The sequence below is a fragment of the Trachypithecus francoisi genome, unplaced genomic scaffold, assembly GCF_009764315.1.
Source record: "Trachypithecus francoisi isolate TF-2019V2 unplaced genomic scaffold, Tfra_2.0 Lachesis_group19, whole genome shotgun sequence".
NCBI classification, from domain to species: Eukaryota; Metazoa; Chordata; class Mammalia; order Primates; family Cercopithecidae; genus Trachypithecus; species Trachypithecus francoisi.
Genome location: NW_022681464.1, coordinates 4585254 through 4606869, shown reverse-complemented (window position 1 = coordinate 4606869; position 21616 = coordinate 4585254). Strand labels below are relative to the sequence as shown.

General features: G+C 41.7%; 1 protein-coding gene across 1 annotated transcript in view; it reads left to right on the top strand.

Moving 5' to 3' along the window:
• The first annotated feature begins 1071 nt into the window (after positions 1 to 1071).
• ME2 (malic enzyme 2) overlaps positions 1072 to 21616 on the top strand; it is a 79557-nt gene continuing 59012 nt past the window's right edge. Inside the window, exons 1-2 of the mRNA XM_033177708.1 lie at positions 1072 to 1256; positions 19622 to 19741. Coding sequence (XP_033033599.1) covers positions 19634 to 19741 — 108 coding nt within the window. The 5' untranslated portion in view covers positions 1072 to 1256; positions 19622 to 19633. The remainder of the gene's footprint in view (positions 1257 to 19621; positions 19742 to 21616) is intronic.

Genomic DNA, 21616 nt, shown 5'->3' with positions numbered 1-21616 from the left:
CCCAGATTTTACATAATTGTCAGAGTTTAGGAGGGAGCAATTCACTCTTCTCTACTTCCACTCCATCTTCTTAATCCTACATTTCCAACACTTTTAATTTTATTCTGCCTTGCCTCTTTTTTATATTTTACATCTTATTTTTGAAATTGACATTACCTTGCCTTGTTTTAAGAGTACACGAACTCATTACAGTAAAGAGTTTTGGGTGATAACATTTTCTGAAATAAGGGTGAAGAAATATCCTCCCATGTCACAACCGTTGCGGGGGCGGGGATATGGATGTAGGAAGGTACGGTCCCTGCTGCTTTCAAGGACAAGACAAGGAAGGTACGGTCCCTGCTGCTTTCAAGGACAAGACAAGGAAGGTACGGTCCCTGCTGCTTTCAAGGACAAGACAATTCAGTGTTCCAGTGCTTTTCTGAGGCAGAACATTGAACATCTATTTATGGTGACTGTGACAGTGAAGGTGATTGGTAAATTCCCCGCAGGCCAATAATCTTGCCAGCAGCCACGAGGAGTGGCAAAGAATTCTGCAGAAGAGCAAGTCCTCCGCACACAAAACAGCTCGGAAAGTGAAAGCGTCGCTAAAGTGCGGAAGCCTCACATTTCCTGGGTGTTCTTCCTCCTTCCTTTGCCGTGTCCTGCCCTCCCGTCCTCCCCCTTCCCCTGTGGCTCAGGCAGCACGGACCCCAACTCGCAGCTTCCCTGGCCTCGGCGGGTTTGGAGACTAGGACTCCAGGGCCGGGAGTGCTGGGGGCGCGGTCGGCCAGCCCCGGCTTCCTTCAGGGAGCGGCGGAGCTCCTCTTCCTACTCTGCACTGCACTTCTCACACCCTCAGCATCGCGTTCACGAAGGCGTCCGCCCCCCGCTCAGAACTGTAACCTCCAGGAGCCGAGTTGAGGAACGCGCTGAGGGCAGGAACCCCAGCGCCGGCCGCTAAGCCTCCAGACGGAGTCCGCCCCTCAGGCTGGTTCCTGCCTCCCATTGGCCCGCGAAACCGTCCGTCTCCGCCGTGGGCCGCGCCTTCCCTGACCCGCGCCTGGCCGGCTCCGCAAGCCCTCCTCTCACCCCGCCGCTCTTCGGGCTACCTCGGGGTGTGGGGCCACCCGCGCCTGTGCGCGCCTGAGCTGGCGGCGGCTCCGGTAGGCTCGCAGAAGGGGAGGGCCAGGCGGCGCGGGAGCTGAGCATCGCCAGGGCGGGCGGCAGGGCGCAGCCTCTCCGCCGGCAGCACCACCTGTCGCGGCGCGAGACCTCTGGTAAGGCCCGGCGAGGTGGGGCCCGGGTGGGGGTCCGGGAGAGGAGCGGGCGCCGGCCTCCCCTGGCCCGGCCCAGAGAGCCCAGCGTTGCCGCGCCTCCGGACTCCGCGCGTGCGGCCCCAGCTGGTCCCGGCCTGGCGGTGGGGGCTGGGGGAAGGGAAGCGGCCCGGGGAGTCTGCGCTGAGGGCGAGAGACCGGCTGCGTCGCGGCTACCCGGGTTCCAGCGACCGCGGCTCATCCCTGCGCGCGATTTCCAGGTCCCTCCGCACGCTGACGCCGGGGCGCCCCCGTCTCGCCCGGGAGCGAGGCCCTGGGCCTCCCAAACGCCGGCATCTCTTTCTCGCTCTTTCTGCACCCCTCCACAGAAGGACTTTTGTGGCTGGAAACTCCTTTGGCAAGTCTATCTCCTTTATTCAGTGGGGCCAAGTTAACGGCAGGAGTTAGGCTGTGTGTGTGGCTCCTCCCTTTAAAAAAAAAGACTTGCTGCGGGCTAGAGAGTTATAAGATTGGACTGATTTTGTCTATTCTTATGAAATGCCATCTGTGAATCGGGATTGGCACGTGTTTCTTCCACGCTGGAGATAACTGTCTCTGCATATGGTGTTACCTAGGTGGTCCTAGGTTTCTACTTTCTTTTTTGGTTCCAGAGATAATTCTAGAAAATTTATGTTGCTTGTGGTGAAAAGCGTGATCAAATTAACATGTGCTTTCTTACAAAACGTTTTATCGTCTTCTGTCTGTGGATTTACCTTCCTGATGCTTGTGGCTATCACCTCTAAGCAAAGCGGTTAATAGCATTGCTATTTCTGTTAGTGTTGCAGTTGATAACGATAACAATAATAGCATGTGTTAATTGCTGGTGACAGGCAGAGCGCTAGTTTCTACACGGATTATCTCAAAATAACCCTTTTGAGGTTGATACTGTTACTGTCTCCAGTTTACAAACCAGGAAACTAAGGTTTATGTAGGTTAAGTAACTTGTCCAAGACCACAGTTTTAACGTGACAAAGCCTAGATTCAAACTCAAGTGGTCTAACTTCATACCTGCATCCTCCACCCCCACTCCCATAAACGTGTATGTTCCTTAAGCATTGCTCATGTTGTTAAGCTAATTGCGATATTGTACCCATGATTTTGATTTTCAATTTACAAATATTCTGTTAGATGAGAGAAACAGTTGTTTTTAAAAACATACATATAGGCCGTTCGCGGTGGCTCACGCCTGTAATCCAGCACTTTGGGAAGCCGACATGGGTGGATCACCTGAGGGCAGCTAATTTTTGTAATTATAATAGAGACGGGATTTCACCATATTGGCCAGGCTGGTCTCGAGTTCCTGACTTCAAGTGATCTACCCACCTTGACCTTCCAAAGTGCTGGGATTACAGGCGTGAGCGACCGCGCCTGGCTCCCAGTATGACTTTTATCATGCATTAATAGCAAATGTTGGGCTATGCTTCTGTAGAAATATTCTCTTGAGAATAATATATTTATGCTTAATAGCTATTCCTGAGAACTGCTTATGGGTGACACTCTTAGAGGGTGTTTGTATGTTTTTGTCTTTTAATATATTTATGAAAGCAAAATATTCATAAAGGAAAAAACCCATTTACCATTTGGGAACTTCTTTTGTAAAATTAAAAACTTCTAGTTATATATGTATAATTTGTATATTAATTTAAAAACTCTAATTTATTTTGGTGAATTTCAGACAAAGTAGACATATTTTATTTTCTTTAAGACGGAATTTCGCTCTTGTTGCCCAGGCTGGAGTGCAGTGTTGGTGATTTCCGCTCACTGCAACCCCCGCCTTCCGCGTTCAAGCACTTCTCCTGCATCAGCCTCCCTGGTAGCTGGGACTACAGGCATGCGCCACCACGCCCGGCTAATTGTGTGTGTGTGTGTGTGTGTGTGTGTGGTGTGTGTGTGTGTATTTTTAGTAGAGACGGGGTTTCACCATGTTTTTCAGACTGGTCTCGAACTGCTGACCTCAACTGATCCACCTCCTTCGGCCCCCAAAGTTTTGGGATTACAGGCGTGAGCCATATTTTGAAACACAAATAACATTAAACCTATATTTACTAGGGATTAATGTTAGAAGACAAAATTCACACTAAATAAAAATTACATTGACTTTATAAAAAGATAACTTTTATTAGAAATTATTTTATTTGAAAGTTACCATTTTGATTTTATGGCAGCATATTATACTTCCTTTGATCAATATGTACAGATTTCAAAAGTGATAAAAAATATATTGATTCTCTATATACTTGTTTAGGATGACATTTAATGTTGCCTGTATCTGTATGCCATCCAAATTCTCATTCTTGACTTAGAGATTTGATTTGAAATATTTTAAATAAATATTAATCATGATTATCCTTTTAGTCTCATATTAATTTCATCATTAAAAGATGTTGATGCAGAAACTAGCAGGCATTTAGAAGGCACCTTGTGACCACCTTAGTCTATAACTGCTAATAGTAATGCTTATAACTAGCTTCTAGAGCACCTAGAGGGCATTGTGATAAACATCTTAAATAGATTATCTAATTTAAATCTTAAAACAGCCTATTAAATAGATCTTGTGGTTTAATGTTCCCATTTTACTCATGAGAAAATGCAAATCGGGAAGGTTGTGACTTACTCAGCATCACAGAGCTAGTAAATGGCAAAGCCAGGATTTATTTTGTTTTGCTTTGTTTTGTTTTTGTTTTGGAGACAGGGTCTCACTGTAACTGAGGCTGAAGTGCCCTGGTGCTGTTATGGCTCACTGCAACCTCAACCTCCCATGCTCAAGCTATCCTCCTGCCTCAGCCTCTGAAGTAGCCGGGACTACAGGCGCATGCCACTACCCCCAGTTAATTTTTGAATTTTTCGTAGAAATGAGGTTTTGTCATGTTGCCCAAGCTGACCTGGAACTCTTCAGCTCAAGCCACCCACCCTCCTTGGCCTCCCAAAGTGCTGGGGATTACAGGTGTTAGCCACAGGATTTAAATTCAGGCAGTTTGACTCCAGAACTCGCCCTTTGACCACTCTGCTAGACTATTTTGTATGGGTTTTATTAAGCAAACTTTCAAGTCAAGTAGTCAAGCTCTTTATAGTGATACTATTGTAAAACTCTAAGGACTATATTAATAATACGTATATCAACATTGCTACACAGAATTCTGCAAGTTTCCCTTCCCCCACTTTATTGATGAGAAAAATGAGACATCTAAGTCAATGGCTTCCAGACTTTTGGACTTAGTGGACAAATGAAAAACTGTATGTTTGGGGGACAATTGGGACCAGACGTAAGATCTCCAACTTTTAGTTATGTCAAGGTTAAGAACCTTCTTAAAAACTACTGCAATCTGGTTGGGTGCAGTGGTTCATGTCTGTAATCCCAGCACTTTGGGAGCCAGAGGTGGGTGGATCACTTGATGTCAGGAGTTCGAGATCAGCCTGACCAACGTGGTGAAACCCCGTCTCTACTAAAAACACAAAAATTGGCTGGACATGTTAACACACACCTGTAATCCCAGCTACTCAGTAGGCTGAGGCAGGAGAATCGCTTGAACCTGAGAGCCTGAGGTTGCAGTGAGCCGAGATCATACCACTGTACTCCAGCCTGGGCGACAGTGATTTTTGAGACTGTCTCAAAAAAACAAACAAAAAACCTACTGCAATCTACTGTCCTGATCCTTTCCTTTAAAAAGGGACATTTTTACCACCACAGAGGTAGGAAGGTCATAATTACAACATAAAAACAGAATAATATTATGAAAAACTATATTACGTTGTGTTAGTTTTTCCTCATTTGGTCATAGACCAGTCAAAAACATGTCCCAAACTAACACCAAATCAGAGACCATTTGGGAATGCCTGGGTGACACAACTGATTCTGAACTGGTAATTAGCTGAGTCCAGTCCAGATTCACTCTCCAGTCTGTCTGACCGCAAAGCCTGTGCTCGTTGCCCTGTCATGAGCTCTCTCTAGTGAACAGTGTCTAGGGTTTTGGTCTCCTGTGAACAGTCTTTCTCAGGTGTTGACTGTTTCCTTCTCCCCCCCAGGTAGGGGACCAGGGAGAATAGTCTCCAACAGCCAATGTCTTCACAGCTTTAGTCCCAGTGCAGTTTATAAATACCACCCAGAGGGTGAGTTCCACTGCCTCCCTGTTTGAAGTACTTTTGTCTGTGCTTACTCATGGAAAGGGCAAGGCAGTGGCCATACCAGGGCAGGAAACCCCAGGCATATTCCAGTATTCAAGAAACTCTCCGGCCAAGTGTAGTGGCTCACACGTGTAATTCCAGCACTTTGGGAGGCTGAGGCAGATGGATCACCTGAGCTCAGGAGTTCGAGACCAGCCTGGCCAACATGGTGAAACCCCGTCTCTACTAAAAATACAAAAAATTAGCCAGGCATGGTGGCGGGTGCCTGTAATCTCAGCTACTTGGGAGGCTGAGGCAGGAGAATTGCTTGACCCAGGAGGTGGAGGGTTGCAGTGAGTCAAGATCGGGCCATTACACTCCAGCCTGGGTGACAGAGGAAGACTCTGTCTAAAAAACAAAAGAAAGAAACTCCGGTGAATAGCTTGATTTTACTTAGTTATTCAAAATTAGAATCCCCACCTTCTTTTATTTCCTGTTTTTACTTCGCTCGCTCCTGTAGTTCTCCTTCTGTCATCTTTGTGTAACATAAGGAGTTAGGTGTGTGTTTTCCGCGTTCTGTCTTGTCTCCAGCAGATATTAAGCCCACCTGTCTGTTTCTCTCTGTAAGTGTTCTAAGTTCTGATTTCTGCAGATTGGTTTTTTCCTTAAGTTGTTTTTTTACTTATGCCTACTAAAGACACTGTTAAAATTACTTTTATATTTTGTTTTACTCTATCACTTGCTAATAAAATTAAGTTCTCTAGTACTTTGAATAATATGTTTTATCTTTATAATACTCTTTTGCATATATTCTCTTATTTGATCATCACAGTTTTCTATGAGGTAGATTTGAGAGGTGATGTTGTCTTTATATACAAGCCAAATTCATTATTTTATTTATTTATTTTGAGACAGAGTCTCACTCTGTCACCAGGCTGGAGTGCAGTGGCACAATCTCTGCTCACTGCAACCTCCACCTCCTGGGTTCAAGCAATTCTTCTGCCTCAGCCTCCCAAGTCACTGGGACTACAGGCACGCACCACCTTGCCTGGCTAATTTTTGTACTTTTAGTAGAGATGGGGTTTCACCATGTTGGCCAGGATGGCCTCAATCCCTTGATGTTGTAATCTGTCCACCTTGGCCTCCCAAAGTGCTGGGATTACAGGCATGAGCCACTGTGCTGGGCCCAAATTCATTGTTTGATAGGAACAAGATTTTAACTAGGAGTTGAAAATAGAAGATTTCATATATCAGAAACCTGATCTTAACTGATGATTCCAAAATGCATTTTTTTGGGGATTGCCTTTGATTCAAAATAAAATGTATTCCATACCATTTTAGATTTACCTAGTTTGCAGTACTAATCACCAAAGTGTGTGTGTGTGTGTGTGTGTGTGTGTGTGTGTGTTTGAAATGGAGTTTCACTCTTGTTACCCAGGCTGGAGTGCAGTGGCACAATCTCTGCTCACTGCAGCATCCGCCTCTCAGGTTCAAGCGATTCTCCCACCTCAGCCTCCTGAGAAGCAAGGATTACAGGTGCCCGTCACCACACCCAGCTAATTTTTTTGTATTTTTAGTAGAGACAGGATTTTGCTGTGTTGTGGCCAGTCTGGTCCTGAACTCCTGGTCTCAGGCAATCTGCCTGCCTCAACCTCCCAAAGTGCTGGGATTTCAGGCTTGAGCCACGACGCCAGGCCCAAAGTTGTAACTGTAGTAAATAATGCTATCTCTCCCGGAAGAGCCACACAAACATATGATGAATTACTTTAGAACTTCTTTTTAGCTGGATGTGATGGCTCATGCCTGTAATCCCAGCAACTCACGGGCTGAGGTGGGAAGATTGCTTGAGGCCAAGAGTTCAAGACCAGCCTGGGCAACATAGCGAGATGCCAGCTCTACAAAATATTAAAATCAGCCAGGTACAGTGGTTTGTGCCTGTAGTCCCAACTACTTGGGAGACTAAAGCAGGTGAATCATTTGAGCCAGGAGTTCAAGACTGCAGTGAGCTATGATTATATAACTGTACTCCAGCCTGAGTGACAGAGTGAGATACTATCTCTAAAAAAAAGAAAAGAAAAAAAAACTTTTTTTAAATGACAATTTTTAAAATTTAAATAGGTTTTTTTCGCCACTTAGCAGAGTATCAACCATCCCAATTTTGTTAATAATACTTTTGTCGCCATGTTGGGGATTCTGGGGAGAAAGCTACTTGGTGTGCATATTTTTAACACTGTGCTGATATAATTAACATTATTAGTAATTTGATACTGATTAATTTTAAAAGTGTAGAAACATGATGTATATAGAATTTGTACTTGTAGAACCAACTGCTGGTACTTTCTGGAGTACGCTAATAAATGGAAATAAAGTGACATGGACCTTTCATGCAACATAATCCTGAAATGATGTATAAAAGTCAAATTTGAGTAACTTGAAATTTAAAAATAGCCTGAAAAATCTTGCTATTTAAAGAAATCCAGTGAAGAATTCTCTTATATAGCTAATTCTCTGTCTTAAAAGTAAAAACGGAGTTTGCTCAAAGCAGGCTCTACCACTGTTTCTTCTTCTGGATTGTACGTATTTAATAGATATCAATTATTAGATTCAGAAAGTGAAGATATAAGTACACAATGCTGGTTCTATATATGTGTGTGTGTGTGTGTGTGTGTGTGTGTATACCCCTACAAATTTAAAATTTTTAAAAAAGGAACACTTGGGAAGCCTATACAGATATATGTCTATTTTTTTTTTTTATTTTGAGACGGAATCTGGCTCTCTCGCCCAGGCTGGAGTGCAGTGGCCGGATCTCAGCTCACTGCAAGCTCCACCTCCCGGGTTCACGCCATTCTCCTGCCTCCGCCTCCCAAGTAGCTGGGACTACAGGCGCCCGCCTCGTCGCCCGGCTAGTTTTTTGTATTCTTTAGTAGAGACGGGGTTTCACCGTATTAGCCAGGATGGTCTCGATCTCCTGACCTTGTGATCCACCCGTCTCGGCCTCCCAAAGTGCTGGGATTACAGGCTTGAGCCACCGCGCCCGGCCTATATGTCTATTTTTTAATTTAAAATTGAGAAAGGGTGAGTTAGATTTTGTTCTGAGATGGAGTCTCACTCTGTTGCCTAGGCTGGAGTGCAGTGGCATGATCTCGGCTCACTATAACCTCCACCTCCCTGGTTCAAGCGATTCTGATGCCTCAGCATCCTGAGTAGCTGGGATTATAAGAATGCACCACCCTGCCCGGCTAATTTTTGAATTTTTAGTAGAGGTGAGTTTTCACCACGTTGGCCAGGCTGATCTTGAACTCCTGACCTCAAGTGATGCGCTCGCCTCAGCCTCCCAAAGGGCTGGGATTACAGGTGTGAGCCACTGCACCTGGCCAAGTTCTTTTTCTTGGTTTTGTTTATGTTTATAGTTCTTTTAAAAAGCACAAAGGTGAGCTTTATATAGGACTTTATAACTTACTGGTAATAGAACATTAACAGAATATATTGCATGGTGGTGATTTAATAGATTCTGTTGAATGCTTTTGATGTTTACCTAAAGAAAACCAAATCTGGCTGGATGCAGCGGCTCACACCTGTAATCTCGGCACTTTGGGAAGCCAAGGCTGTCAGATTGCTTGAGGCCAGGAGTTTGAGACCAGCTTGGGCAACATAAAGAGACCCTGTCTCTACCAAAAATACAAAAAAATTAGCTGGGCATGGTTGTGTGTGCCTGTAGTCCCAGCTACTTGGGAGGCTGAGGCAGGAGAATCACTTGAATCCAGGAGACAGAGGCTGCAGTGAGCCGAGATCGTGCCACTGCACTCCAGCCTGGGTGACAGCGAGACTCTGTCTCAAAAAGGAAAAGGAAAACCAAATCTGATGGTGTAAGTTTCATAGAGGCTAAAAAGGCATGGATTCCTGTAGTGTTAAGTAAAATTATGAGAGCAATACTAACCGTAGGCCTCATTCCAGCCCTGGCGTGTGGTAGGTGCTCAACAGATGAGTAAATAATTATGATACAGGTTTAAAGTGAATCAACTTCCAGTTTAAAGTGATCAGTTAGTCACATGCCGAATCTCCCTTTCTTGCTCTAAAAACACAGAGATGGTAAGTAAAATTGAAACAACACAGAGCCAAGTTTGAAAGCAAGAGAGAAATCTCCACATGCAGGAGTGAAGAAAGAACCTATAGCAGTGAGCTTGATTGAAGACAAATGTTCCATGGGTAGACAGGGAAGAAATACAGTACATAAATACTACTTAGGGTTTGAAGTGTTTATTGCTTGCCAGGAGATGGAAACTGAGTTCCCAAGGCCTGTTCAACGTTCAGAACCAAAATTAGACATATATTGGGAAGCTGAGAATGAGGAAACACTTTTCTCTCCATGAATGAAGACTGTATCCTCACTGGGGTTGAGACAAGAGTTAAACCATCCATCCCACACCATAAGTAGAATCCTGAGCTTCAACTTGTTTGAATTTGACTTTGGAATTCTACCCGAGGTGTGTAACCATCTAACACAGAAACTAACGTAGAAACTAGTTTTAGCCTGTAAACCCTCTAGATTTCATAGAGAGGCAAACTTAACAACTGCCACCGAGGGTTGATTTCCACAACAAACAACATGTATGGGACCACCATGAAAGATTGCTCTTATTTTTTTATTTTTTTTTATTTTTATTTTTTTGAGACGGAGTCTTGCTCTGTCACCCAGGCTGGAGTGCTGTGGCCGGATCTCAGCTCACTGCAAGCTCCGCCTCCCGGGTTCCCGCCATTCTCCTGCCTCAGCCTCCCGGGTAGCTGGGACTACAGGCGCCGCCACCTCGCCCGGCTAGTTTTTTGTAGTTTTTAGTAGAGACGGGGTTTCACCGTGTTAGCCAGGATGGTCTCGATCTCCTGACCTCATGATCCGCCCGTCTCGGCCTCCCAAAGTGCTGGGATTACAGGCTTGAGCCACCGCGCCCGGTGCTCTTATTTTTTTTAAAAGTGAGCTTACAGACAAAAATTATGCCATTGAAAGAGACTGAAAATTTATATTCAGGCACTAAAGACATTAGAAAAGGTCTTTAAAATAAATATTTAGGCCAGGCGCGGTGGCTCGTCTGTAATCCCAGCACTTTGGGAGGCCAAGACGGGCGGATCACGAGGTCAGGAGATCGAGACCATCCTGGCTAACCCGGTGAAACCCCGTCTCTACTAAAAAAAAAAAATACAAAAAACTAGCCAGGCTAGGTGGCAGATGCCTGTAGTCCCAGCTACTCGGGAGGCTGAGGCAGGAGAATGGCGTAAACCCGGGAGGCGGAGCTTGCAGTGAGCTGAGATCTGGCCACTGCACTCCAGCCTGGGTGACAGAGCGAGACTCCGTCTCAAAAAAATAAAAAATATAAATAAATAAATAAATATCTATTTAATGAGGTCAGAATTTAAAGTTATGAAGCATGAACTGGTGACTGTAAAACAGAACCAAATAGAAATATAGACATAAAATAATTGAAGTGAAAAAACGGAATATCAAAAATAGATAACTAAAGAGCTAGATAAGAAGTTAGATGGTGGATAAATTGCTTAATCAAGAAATGAGGCCGGGTTCAGTGGCTCACGCCTGTAACCATAATACTTTGGGAGGTTGAGGCTGGCAGATCACTTGAGCCCAGGAGTTGGAAACCAGCCTGGGCAAAATGGTGAAACTCTTTCTCTACCAAAAAAAAAAAAAAAAAACCTACAAAAATTAGCTGGGCATGGTGGCACATGCCTGTCATCCCAGCTGCTTGACAGGCTAAGGTGGGAGGATTGCTTGAGCCCCTGAAGTCAAGGCTGCAGTGAGCTGTGATCATGCTACTGCACTCTAGCCTGGGCAACAAAGCAAGATCCTGTCTCAAAATAAAAGAAAATAAATGAAATGAAATTTTGTCTTTAAAAATGGAATTTAGAAAGGAATGGGAGGAATACATTTATGAAACAAAAGCAATATAACCAAAGGCTCAGAAGCTGAAAAATTTGGAAGAGGAAGGGAAAGCAAATAAAAACCCTGGACTACCACTAATAAGCTGAGTGATACTGGACTGTCCATTTCTATCTCTGGGCTTTAGGGTTTTTTTCATTTAAATTAAGATATTTAAACTAGGTGATGTCTAAGACTCGTGATCACTATAATTGTGATTCAAGAAAAATCTATGTAAATCTAATTAGAATAAAGCACTATTTAGTTTAAGATTTATATACTTGGTAATATATACTGTTTTAGGAAGGAAGCTCTATAAAGGGTATCAGGGTCATAAAGATGTATTAAATAGTGTGGTATTGTACTGAATATATTGATCTTCCCAATTCTGTCACAGAGCTCCTCCAACCCTTGGATTTCCTGAATGATAGGAGTGTCTTTAAAAAAATGTTTTTAACTGATGCATAATAGATGTACATAGTTTCAGGGTACATGTGATAATTTAATATATTCATATAATTTGTAAAGATCAAGTCAGTGTATTTTGAATATCTATCACTTTCAATATTTGTATTTATGCTAGAAACATTATTTTAACTATTTTAAAATGTACAGTAGATTATTATAAACTATAGTCACCTTACTGATCTAACACTAGGTCTTATTCCTTCTGTCAAGCTGTATATTTGTATCCATTAATCCCCTCCCCCCATGATAGGCATGTTTTTTGTCATAATAATCCCCTTTTGATCACACCTGAGTGTATGCTAGTCACATGAGGTGACTCTACTCTGCCTAGGTAGAGCCCCTAGGGAGCCTCAGGATAGGGCTGATCACTAGAAAGACCAAGTGATTAGAGGATTAGAACTTTCAGCCCTATCCATGAGCTTTGGGGAAGGGGGTGCTGCACATTAAGCTCTATAAAACTCTTGAACAACAAGATTTGATGATGAACCCCAGAAGGGTTGCTGAATACATGGTGCTGGGAGAGTGGCCTGTCCATAGAGGGCATGGAAGCCCTGCATCCCCTTGCCCCCAATACGTTGCCATCTACATCTCTTTATCTGGCTCTTCATCTGTATCCTTTGTAATAAAGGGGGATCTTTTTGAAGATGTATTAGAATAAAGCAATTTACCACGGATAATAAGACTTAAAAATGGGCCATGATTAAAGACTTGATAAGAGTTCATAATAATAATGATACAATTGACAAGGAAATTTAGTTATTTCTGTGACATATAACAGTTTAGCATTAGAATTATGACTGACAACATTTCCTAAGACGTATCAGATTTCCAGGAAATCTCATGCAGTTTTGGAACACATATTGACCTGTTCATGTTAATGCGACTCTAGGAAATGGTTAAACATTATTCTTATTTGATAATGCTTCCCATATAATTTAACATGCCCAGTAAGCCTAATATGTTTCGCTTGGGCTTCCACGGGCCCTTTTGGAATGTCCAAGAATTGGTTTAAGGTCAAAAAGGCATAATTTGGAATTTGAAATTTGATTTGGTGATAGTTTAGAGATTTCAGAAATCAAGAATCCTCACTCTTTGATAGAAAAGCAACCCCATTTTCCAAAAAAATCAAAAGGCTCAATAAAGACAGCATGATGCAAACAGAATGTTTCTTCTATTTTGCAACCTACTCAAAAGGCAAACTACAGTCTTTTGTTACTTTTTTTATTAATACTACACAAAAATCTTGTTCAGAAGAGAAAACCAAATTCAATATATTATTATTATTTTTTTTCCTTTTTTGTACTTTTTGTGGAGACAAAGTCTTACTATGTTGCCCAGGCTAGTCTCGAATTCCTGAACTCAAGTGATCCACTCATCTCAGCCTCCCAAAGTGCTGGGATTCCAGGCATGCACCACTGTGCAGGGCCTCAATGTATTACTATTAAAGTGAATTTTAATAAAGCCTTATAAACAAATTCAATCTCAGTCAACTTTGACCACACAAGATAAGATTTCTGTAAATTTTTTGCAACTACTTACAAAATTATTTCAGGTTTTTTTCTTCTCTAACTTGTTTTATCAATTTAGTTTTATCTATATCATTTTTTTCCTTTGTTATGAAACTTTTAAATAACCTCTAAACTAGACGGAATTACTTTTTTAAACAAAAAACACATCTTTTGTCTTTCTTATAACCTTCCTCACCAAAAAGCATCCTGCCTTTCTTGTAAAATAATTTTCTTTATATCTAGTTGTTTTAATTACATATATTGCAATTTTGACTCTTACTAATTTCCAGTATAAAACCTAGCAGGAAGCAATTTTAATTGCTATGTACCAGGTACAGAGTCCTGGACAGAACTATTAAAACTACGTCTGTCTGGGGGACCCAACCCCTTCTAGCATGGCCAGGAGGCACTGCTGGATCAGGAGGGCAGGACCATATATAGGGCCTGGCTCTGCCCTGCAGCTGGTGGCCCAGGTACTGAAGATAAACGTATGTACCTGGGCCTCACCATGGTCACCTGTGTAGACTGCAAAATTTAAAGGCTCAAAACCAAAAATGTAAGTTCAGACAAATCAAAGAAATATTAAAAATATCTCAGGAGCAACAGTTTGATGACCTTAAAATAATGAAGAAGAAACTGTGTAAATCTGACCAGTAGACCCAAGGCAAAAATGTCTGAATTATATTTAATACTGACAATTTTGAGACGTTCCTATTTTATTTTACCAACAATTTTTAAACTAGCTTTAGTTCAAATAGAATTTAAGCTTTTTCAAGAAGGAGTTTGGATAGGTCAGAGGAGACACTGAGGAAGGTTAATCTAAACTACCAGACTACAAGGTGGAGTGGTCGTCTTTATAAATCCCACAGGGGATCCGAAGCAGGCAGTTTGAACATACGAAGGAGTTTTACTTTGTTGTAAATCTGAATTCTGCTTGTGATTTTCCTTTGTATCTTTTCATAAATCTCTGAAAAGATAAGAGGTCTCTGAAAAATTTTCTCATAAATACAGCCAATTAATTTATTCCATAAGCACCTAAGCCAATGAGCCTTTTCATGGAAAGTCCCAGAGGTAACTTTGCAGGTTTAGAATACCATAGACATGAGTGACATTTTTTAAATGGCACAGATGTGTTTCCGCATGATCCCCAAAAGAATTCACTCCCACAAATAGGCTAAGATAGCAGAAGACTCTTGTTGCCATAGACAGTGATGGTGTTTGTTCATGGTGTCTCCAGTATCACACAAATTTGTGGGGGGCACTAGTCACAGACCTGTTTCTCCATGACACCAGGAGGCCCACCTGGACCACCTGGAATTGGACTTACAATTCCTTTTTTTTTTTTGAGATAGGGTCTCACTCTGTCATCAAGGCTGGAGTGCAATGGCACAATCTCGGCTCACTGCAACCTCTGCCTCCCAGACTCATACAACCTTCCCACCTTAGCTGGTACCACAGGTGTACACTACCACACCCAGGTTAATTTTATTTTTTTGTGTGTGTGTGTTTTGGTGGAGACGGGGTTTCACCATATTGACCATGCTGGTCTCGAACTGCTGAACTCAAACAATCTGCCTGCCTCACCCTCCCAAAGTGCTGGGATTACAGGGGTGAGCCACTGCACCCTGCCTGGACTCGTAATTCTTTATAGTTTCTTTACTTTCTGAAAAACTATTAACATCTTTAATCTGTTTGAAGGGTTTTGCTAACTGTAATGGCAAATCCTTCTACCTCTCCTTTTTCAAAATTTCTTGGATTTTCTCACATTTGCTCTTTCAAATATACGTTTAAGCTGAGTCTAAAGCTCCATAAAGTTCAAGGATGCAGTGAGCTATGATTGGGCCACTGCACTCCAGCCTGAGCTCAGAATGAGATCTTGTCTCTAAAAAAATAAAAAACAAAGCTCTATAAATATTCTTGGAATTTTTGTTGGAATTGCCTTAGAACTGTGTGGATTGTTCCAGGGGAAACTGATATTTTTACTGTTGACTATTCCCATCCAGAAATGGGTATTTCCATCCATATATTTAGGACTTCTTTATGTCTGTTAATTTCTCTGTTGGTGTACTTCCTAGGTATTTTATACTTTGTATTAGTATTGTAAATAGAATCTTTTATCCTATTAAATATCTTATTGCTGATATAATCAGCCACTTTGCCGAAGTCTTCTTATTAGTTCTAGTATTTTTTTCAGTTGACTGTCTCAGATTTTCTAGATGGCAGTTATATCATCTGCAGCTTTAGACCTGTGTTGTAAATGGGCCCAAAATAATGCTGCTTTTTTATCCTAAGAAAAACAATTCAGTGGAGTCATGAAGTGAAAAGTATAGTAAAAAATTACTCTTTAAGGCCAGGCGCGGTGGCTCACACCTGTAATCCCAACAGTTTGGGAGGCCGAGGTGGGAGGATCACAAGGTCAGGAGTTCGAAACCAGCCTGGCCAACATGGTGAAACCCCATCTCTACTAAAGATACAAAACATCAGCTGGGCATGGTGGCACATGCCTGTAATCCCAGGTACTTGGGAGGCTGGGGCCGGAGAATTGCTTGAACCCAGGAGGCGGAGGTTGCAGTGAACCAAGATCATGCCATTGCTCTCCAGCCTGGGCGATAGGGTGAGACTCCATCTCAAAAAAGAAAAAAAACCTTTAAATTTGCTTGAATACTTGAGTTATTATAAAATAATAAGCATAAATATACAGAATAATAGTAATAAAGAGTGTATATGCAAAATCGTAATTTTATAGTATTTTGAACTTAAAGCATCAAGATGGTGGCATAAATTAATTTCTAAAAAGATAACCTGACCACTTATTTTTCATCATGGTTATTTTTGCTACTGTATTGTGACTATAATAGAAATGCAGCAATGAAAAAGGATGAGGATAATGATGTAGCACCTGCTTAATGAATAAGACCATTCAGATGAGTAAAATACATAATTTCAATAATTTGTGTTACCTTTCCCCTGAAAAGTCTATCAGGAAGTTGTTAGAGTTTGATGCCTCTTCAGTAGTCAGCGTTGGTAGTTGAGGAAGTAATTTGCTTGTGTTTGACTCAGAAGGTTTGTGTAGGCTCAGCTACTGGCTATTTTTCTGTCTAACTGTCTTTTGAACAGCTCAAATATTTCTTAAAAGGGTCTCAAATCTCCTATGTGTGATTTTGTAGTTTTATTCTACTGACAGAACATATTCAGAAATTAATCTTTTTTTAACAATACATTGAAGATTTTCTACTACTGCCTTTTCATCTTACTCTTTCTGCTCTTCCCATTTTCTACATTCTTTGTCAGTGTTTTCTTTTTCTTTTTTTTTTTTTTGAGATGGAGTCTCGCTCTGTCGCCTGGGCTGGATTGCAGTGGCCGGATCTCAGCTCACTGCAAGCTCCGCCTCCCGGGTTTACGCCATTCTCCTGCCTCAGCCTCCTGAGTAGCTGGGACTACAGGCGCCTGCCACCTCGCCCGGCTAGCTTTTTTTGTATTTTTTTAGTAGAGACAGGGTTTCACCGTGTTAGCCAGGATGGTCTCGATCTCCTGACCTCGTGATCCACCCGTCTCGGCCTCCCAAAGTGCTGGGATTACAGGCTTGAGCCACCGCGCCCGGCCTGTCAGTGTTTTCTTAAGGCTCACAATTAATTCTTAAATTTCTTCTTTGAAGCTGTGAACAAAACCATTCCTACTATCTTGGCCTGGCTACCTGTACAGTGTTTTTCACTTTTTTGACAAAGAGCAGGAAACCTTTTAAATCATTCACACATGATTTTCGTTTATGTCCTTCATGCTTGATTATTTACAGTTTAATTGCATCAATGACTATTTAATGTGAGTAAAACATTCTTGGCAATGTTGAAGGACTTCTCACTCTGACTGTGTCATATTTAATATCAGGCTTACCATCCATACATGGATGTGTTGATGAAACGCTAAGCCTTGTGCAGGTGGTCTTGAAACATCAAACCACACTTCATTTCACAGGTTGGTGGATGGAATTGGTATGGGAGGCAGAAAACAACTTCAGCGTAGTTGCTTGCAAACTGGAGTGTTTCAGTGTCCAGGAATAAGTGATCAGACAACACCTTTAAAACATCCCTTTTTGGCCGGGCGCGGTGGCTCACGCCTGTAATCCCAGCACTTTAGGAGGCCGAGGCAGGTGGATCACCTGAGGTCAGGAGTTCAAGACCGGCCCGGCCAACATGGTAAAAATGTTGTTTCTACAAAAATACAGAAAAAAAAATTAGCCAGGCATGATGGCGAGTTCCTGTAATCCCAGCTACTTGGGAGGCTAAGGCAGGAGAATAGCTTGAATCCAGGAGGCAGAGGTTGTAGTGAGCTGTGATTACGCTCTTGCACTCCAGCCTGGGCGACAGAGACTCCGTCTCAAAAAAAAAAAAAAAAATCCCTTTTTTGGTTGGGCATGGTGGCTCATGCATATAATCCCAGCACTTTGGGAGGCTGAGGCAGGTGGATCATGAGTTCAGGAGTTCAAGACCAGCCTGGCCAATATGGTGAAACCCCATCTCTAATAAAAATATAAAAAATTAGCTGGGCGTGGTGGCATGTGCCTGTTGTCCCAGTTACCCAGGAGTCTGAGGCAGGATGGCAGGATAATCCCTTGAACCTGGGAGGCGGAGGTTGCAGTGAGATGGCGCCACTGCACTCCAGCCTGGGTGACAGAATCAGACTCTTTCTCAAAAATAAATAAATAAATTCACTTTTTTGAAGTTCTCACTGACCTCTGGATTGAAATATGTGTAAAAGTAATCCAGAAATCATGCTGCCACTGAACCCCCCCACCTCGTGTGTGTGTGTGTGTGTGTGTGTGTGTGTGTGTGTGTGTGTGTACAACACAGGCAGGATAGTTTCCTTCCTGCCTTTCGGGTCACAGGGATTTGTAACCCTTATAGTAGAGTTTGGCAAAACTTGTTGTAAAGCATAAATACACAGAATAATAGTAATAAAGAGTTTATGTTGTAACGGACCAAAAGGAGGATTGGGGAATAACTGCTTAATGGGTATAGTGTTTCTTTCTGGGGTAAAAAGATATTTTGGAATAAATAGAGGTGGTGGTTATACGACTATAAGAATTTTCTGGCTGGGCGCTGTGGCTCAAGCCTGTAATCCCAGCACTTTGGGAGGCTGAGGCAGGCGGATCATGAGGTCAGGAAATCGAGACCATCCTGACCAACACAGCGAAACCCCTTCTCTACTAAAACTACAAAAAAATTAGCCAGGCGTGGTGGCGGGTGCCTGTAGTCCCAGCTACTCAGGAGGCTGAGGCAGGAGAATGCCGTGAACCCGGGAGGTGGAACTTGCAGTGAGCTGAGATCGTGCCACTGCACTTCCGTCTGGGCAATAGAGCGAGATTCCATCTCAAAAACAAAAACAAAAAAAGAATTTCTGAAATGCTTCTGAATTGTTCAGTTTAAAATGGTTACTTTTATGGTATATGAGCTTCAAAAAGAAAAAAAAAATCCTTATGTAAATAGTTTTGCTGCCCTGTCACGCAGATCATGGATTTCTCCACAAATAGAAATTCCATTTAAAAAAACTTAACAGCATAATCATTGCAATGATTTGTAATGTTTAAAGAAATAAATAGGCGTTTCAAATTCTGATTTTTGGTGAGGTAATTGGTAAGCAGAAGAATCTATTATCACTAAATATTTTAGATTTAATGTATAGTTTTCTCTTTAAAAATGTCCATGTTTATGATGGATGCAATTATTTTATACATTATTTCATATAAAATAATTATACCCAATTACTTTTTATGTTTTCTAGCCAATTTATATGATTTATGTATATTAAATAGCAGGTTTGCTAAGACAAAAAGTTCTAGTATATTAAATTTAAACATTAAACATAGTACATTAAAATTCTAGGTCTAGATTAAGAATTAGGATAGATTTTCCTCTGTGTGTGTCTCCACTTTCCTATTATTTACTTTTCTACCTTCCAGCTAAACTCTCACTCACTAAAATGAAACTCACTTTGCTATTTACTATGTTACCTTGTTTCTTAACCTCTTAATTTGTTTCTCTCACAAGTGGGAGATGCATACCTTGCCACACTTGTGTGTCTAGAAAGAGGTTAAATGTTTTTTGCAGTGTCTGATACATAGTAGGTGGTACATAAAGAGTAGCAGTGATTATTTCCCAAGAACATAAGAGTGTTATCAGAAAAAGTAAGTTTTCACCTTCGCCTATTGTTACCTTTTTAAAACAGTTGCAGCCTATGGAAACATAAATGTGTTTTGAAAACTGATACCCGATGGACATGGAGGCCTATAATATGGTTCTCATCAGTGGGTTTATTTGGTTTGTTTTTTTCAGGTGAAAGAAAAGATGTTGTCCCGGTTAAAAGTAGTTTCCACCACTTGTACTTTGGCATGTCGACGTTTGCACATAAAAGAAAAAGGCAAGCCACTTATGCTGAACCCAAGAACCAACAAGGTGGTAACATTAATACCAATGTACATTTTCTCTCTTCCTGTTAAAGGTTTGATATATTTAAGACTGATAAGGTGTGACATATTTTTGTAGCTTTATGCTAAGGCTGTTCAGAGATAGTTGTTTACATGAACTTTTTATGCTTCTCTACATGGCAAAATCGTGGTTGCTTTATACCCCCTAAATTTCATCCTCATTACTTTTACCACCAGAAAAGGATTGACTTTGATTCCTAGTTCTAACTTTAAAAAATAAAAAATAAAAACTTGGAATAGTGCTTTGGCCAGGACTTTGGGCCACATGTGAGATATTTACATTTCCCCAGCTCACATCAGGTACGCACCCTGAGCTAATCAGTTAGGTCCTTGGAAGGTAGGGTCAAAATTGTGAAATGAACCTTTATGTAAAGTCCACATCACCCCACCTCCACCTATCTTTTTGGACACAAACCATTGCACACAAAAAATTTTCCCCATTAGTTAGAATGATTAGATGACTGCTTCAAAAGAGAGAGACTCTTGACTCTTTATTATACTCTTGGGACCAAAGTGATGCGCAGTATTGAGATCTAGTCATGACTTCGTCCTTCATCTATTTAATTCAGTGGACAAGTGCCTGTCTGTTTTTTAGTGGCAATATTAAATAGTAAGTAAAAGTTCTGGGAAGAGATTTTTTTACAAGAAGCTTGCAAGAGGATACATTGCAATATGTGAAATTTACCTTTTGGGGAAAGGTAAATTCAAATGAAAGGTGTGACTTATTTTAAAAGAGCAGTCATAAAAAACTTGTCAGTCCCATTTGTTTCCCACTATCAGGGAAAATAGTTTATTGTTACCATATGGTAAGTAATAAGGGGTTTCAGGCCTACAAAGGGGAATTTGACCATGGGTAACACAGAGCACCTCACCTTTGTATTCTTATATGTGACACAGAATGAGTTCAGCAAGCAGTTAGTGCGTTAAATGAAGCTTAATAAAGGATATTCTAATCCTCTCTTCTTTGTGCTTGACCTCCCCACATCACATTTGCTCTTTAAGATGCACCTCATTTCAAATCCAGTTCTCCTATAGAACCTTTTTACACCACTGTGGACTGGAGTAATTACTCCCTCCTCTGAAACCCCATAGCAGTTTCTTCCTGTACCTGTGGCAAGTAATCAATATGTGTTACTTTGTGCTTCTTTTCATGGTTTTAAGCTGTTATTGAAGTCATTTATGGTAATTACATTTTCATGAATTTATATTTTCTTGACTATATTTCTGGTTCCTTTTGGGCAGTGACCAAATACTTCTGTGTATCTTTTACAGTGCTATGGGTACATTTGATAAATATATTGGTTTTGTTTTATCTTTTATCTTTATGGAAATAATTTATTTAAAACCTACTCTGGGGATTTAGAGATTATAAGAAATTTATAAAGTACATTGAGTGGCAAACAAGTTTGCAGATGGAGCATAGTCTAAATGCATTACCATACATCTCTAAAGAAAATAATGTCAGCCAGGCTCAGTGTCTCATGCCTGTAATCCCAGTACCTTGGGAGGCCGAGGCGGGTGGATCACCTGAGGTTGGGAGTTAGAGACCAGCCTGACCAACATGGAGAAACCCTGTCTCTACTGAAAATACAAAATTAGCTGGGTGTGGTGGCGCATGCCTGTAATCCCAGCTACTCGAGAGGCTGAGGCAGAATTGTTTGAACCTGGAAGTGGAGAGTGCGGTGAACCTAGGTCGTGCCATTGCACGTCAGCCTGGGCAAGAAGAGCAAAACTCCATCTCAAAAAAAAAAGAAGATAATGTCTAACGTCTGGCCTTCTGAAATCTCTAAGATTGAATAGCATCTGTATGGTCACATCATTGAAGGACCGCTTCTGGAAACCC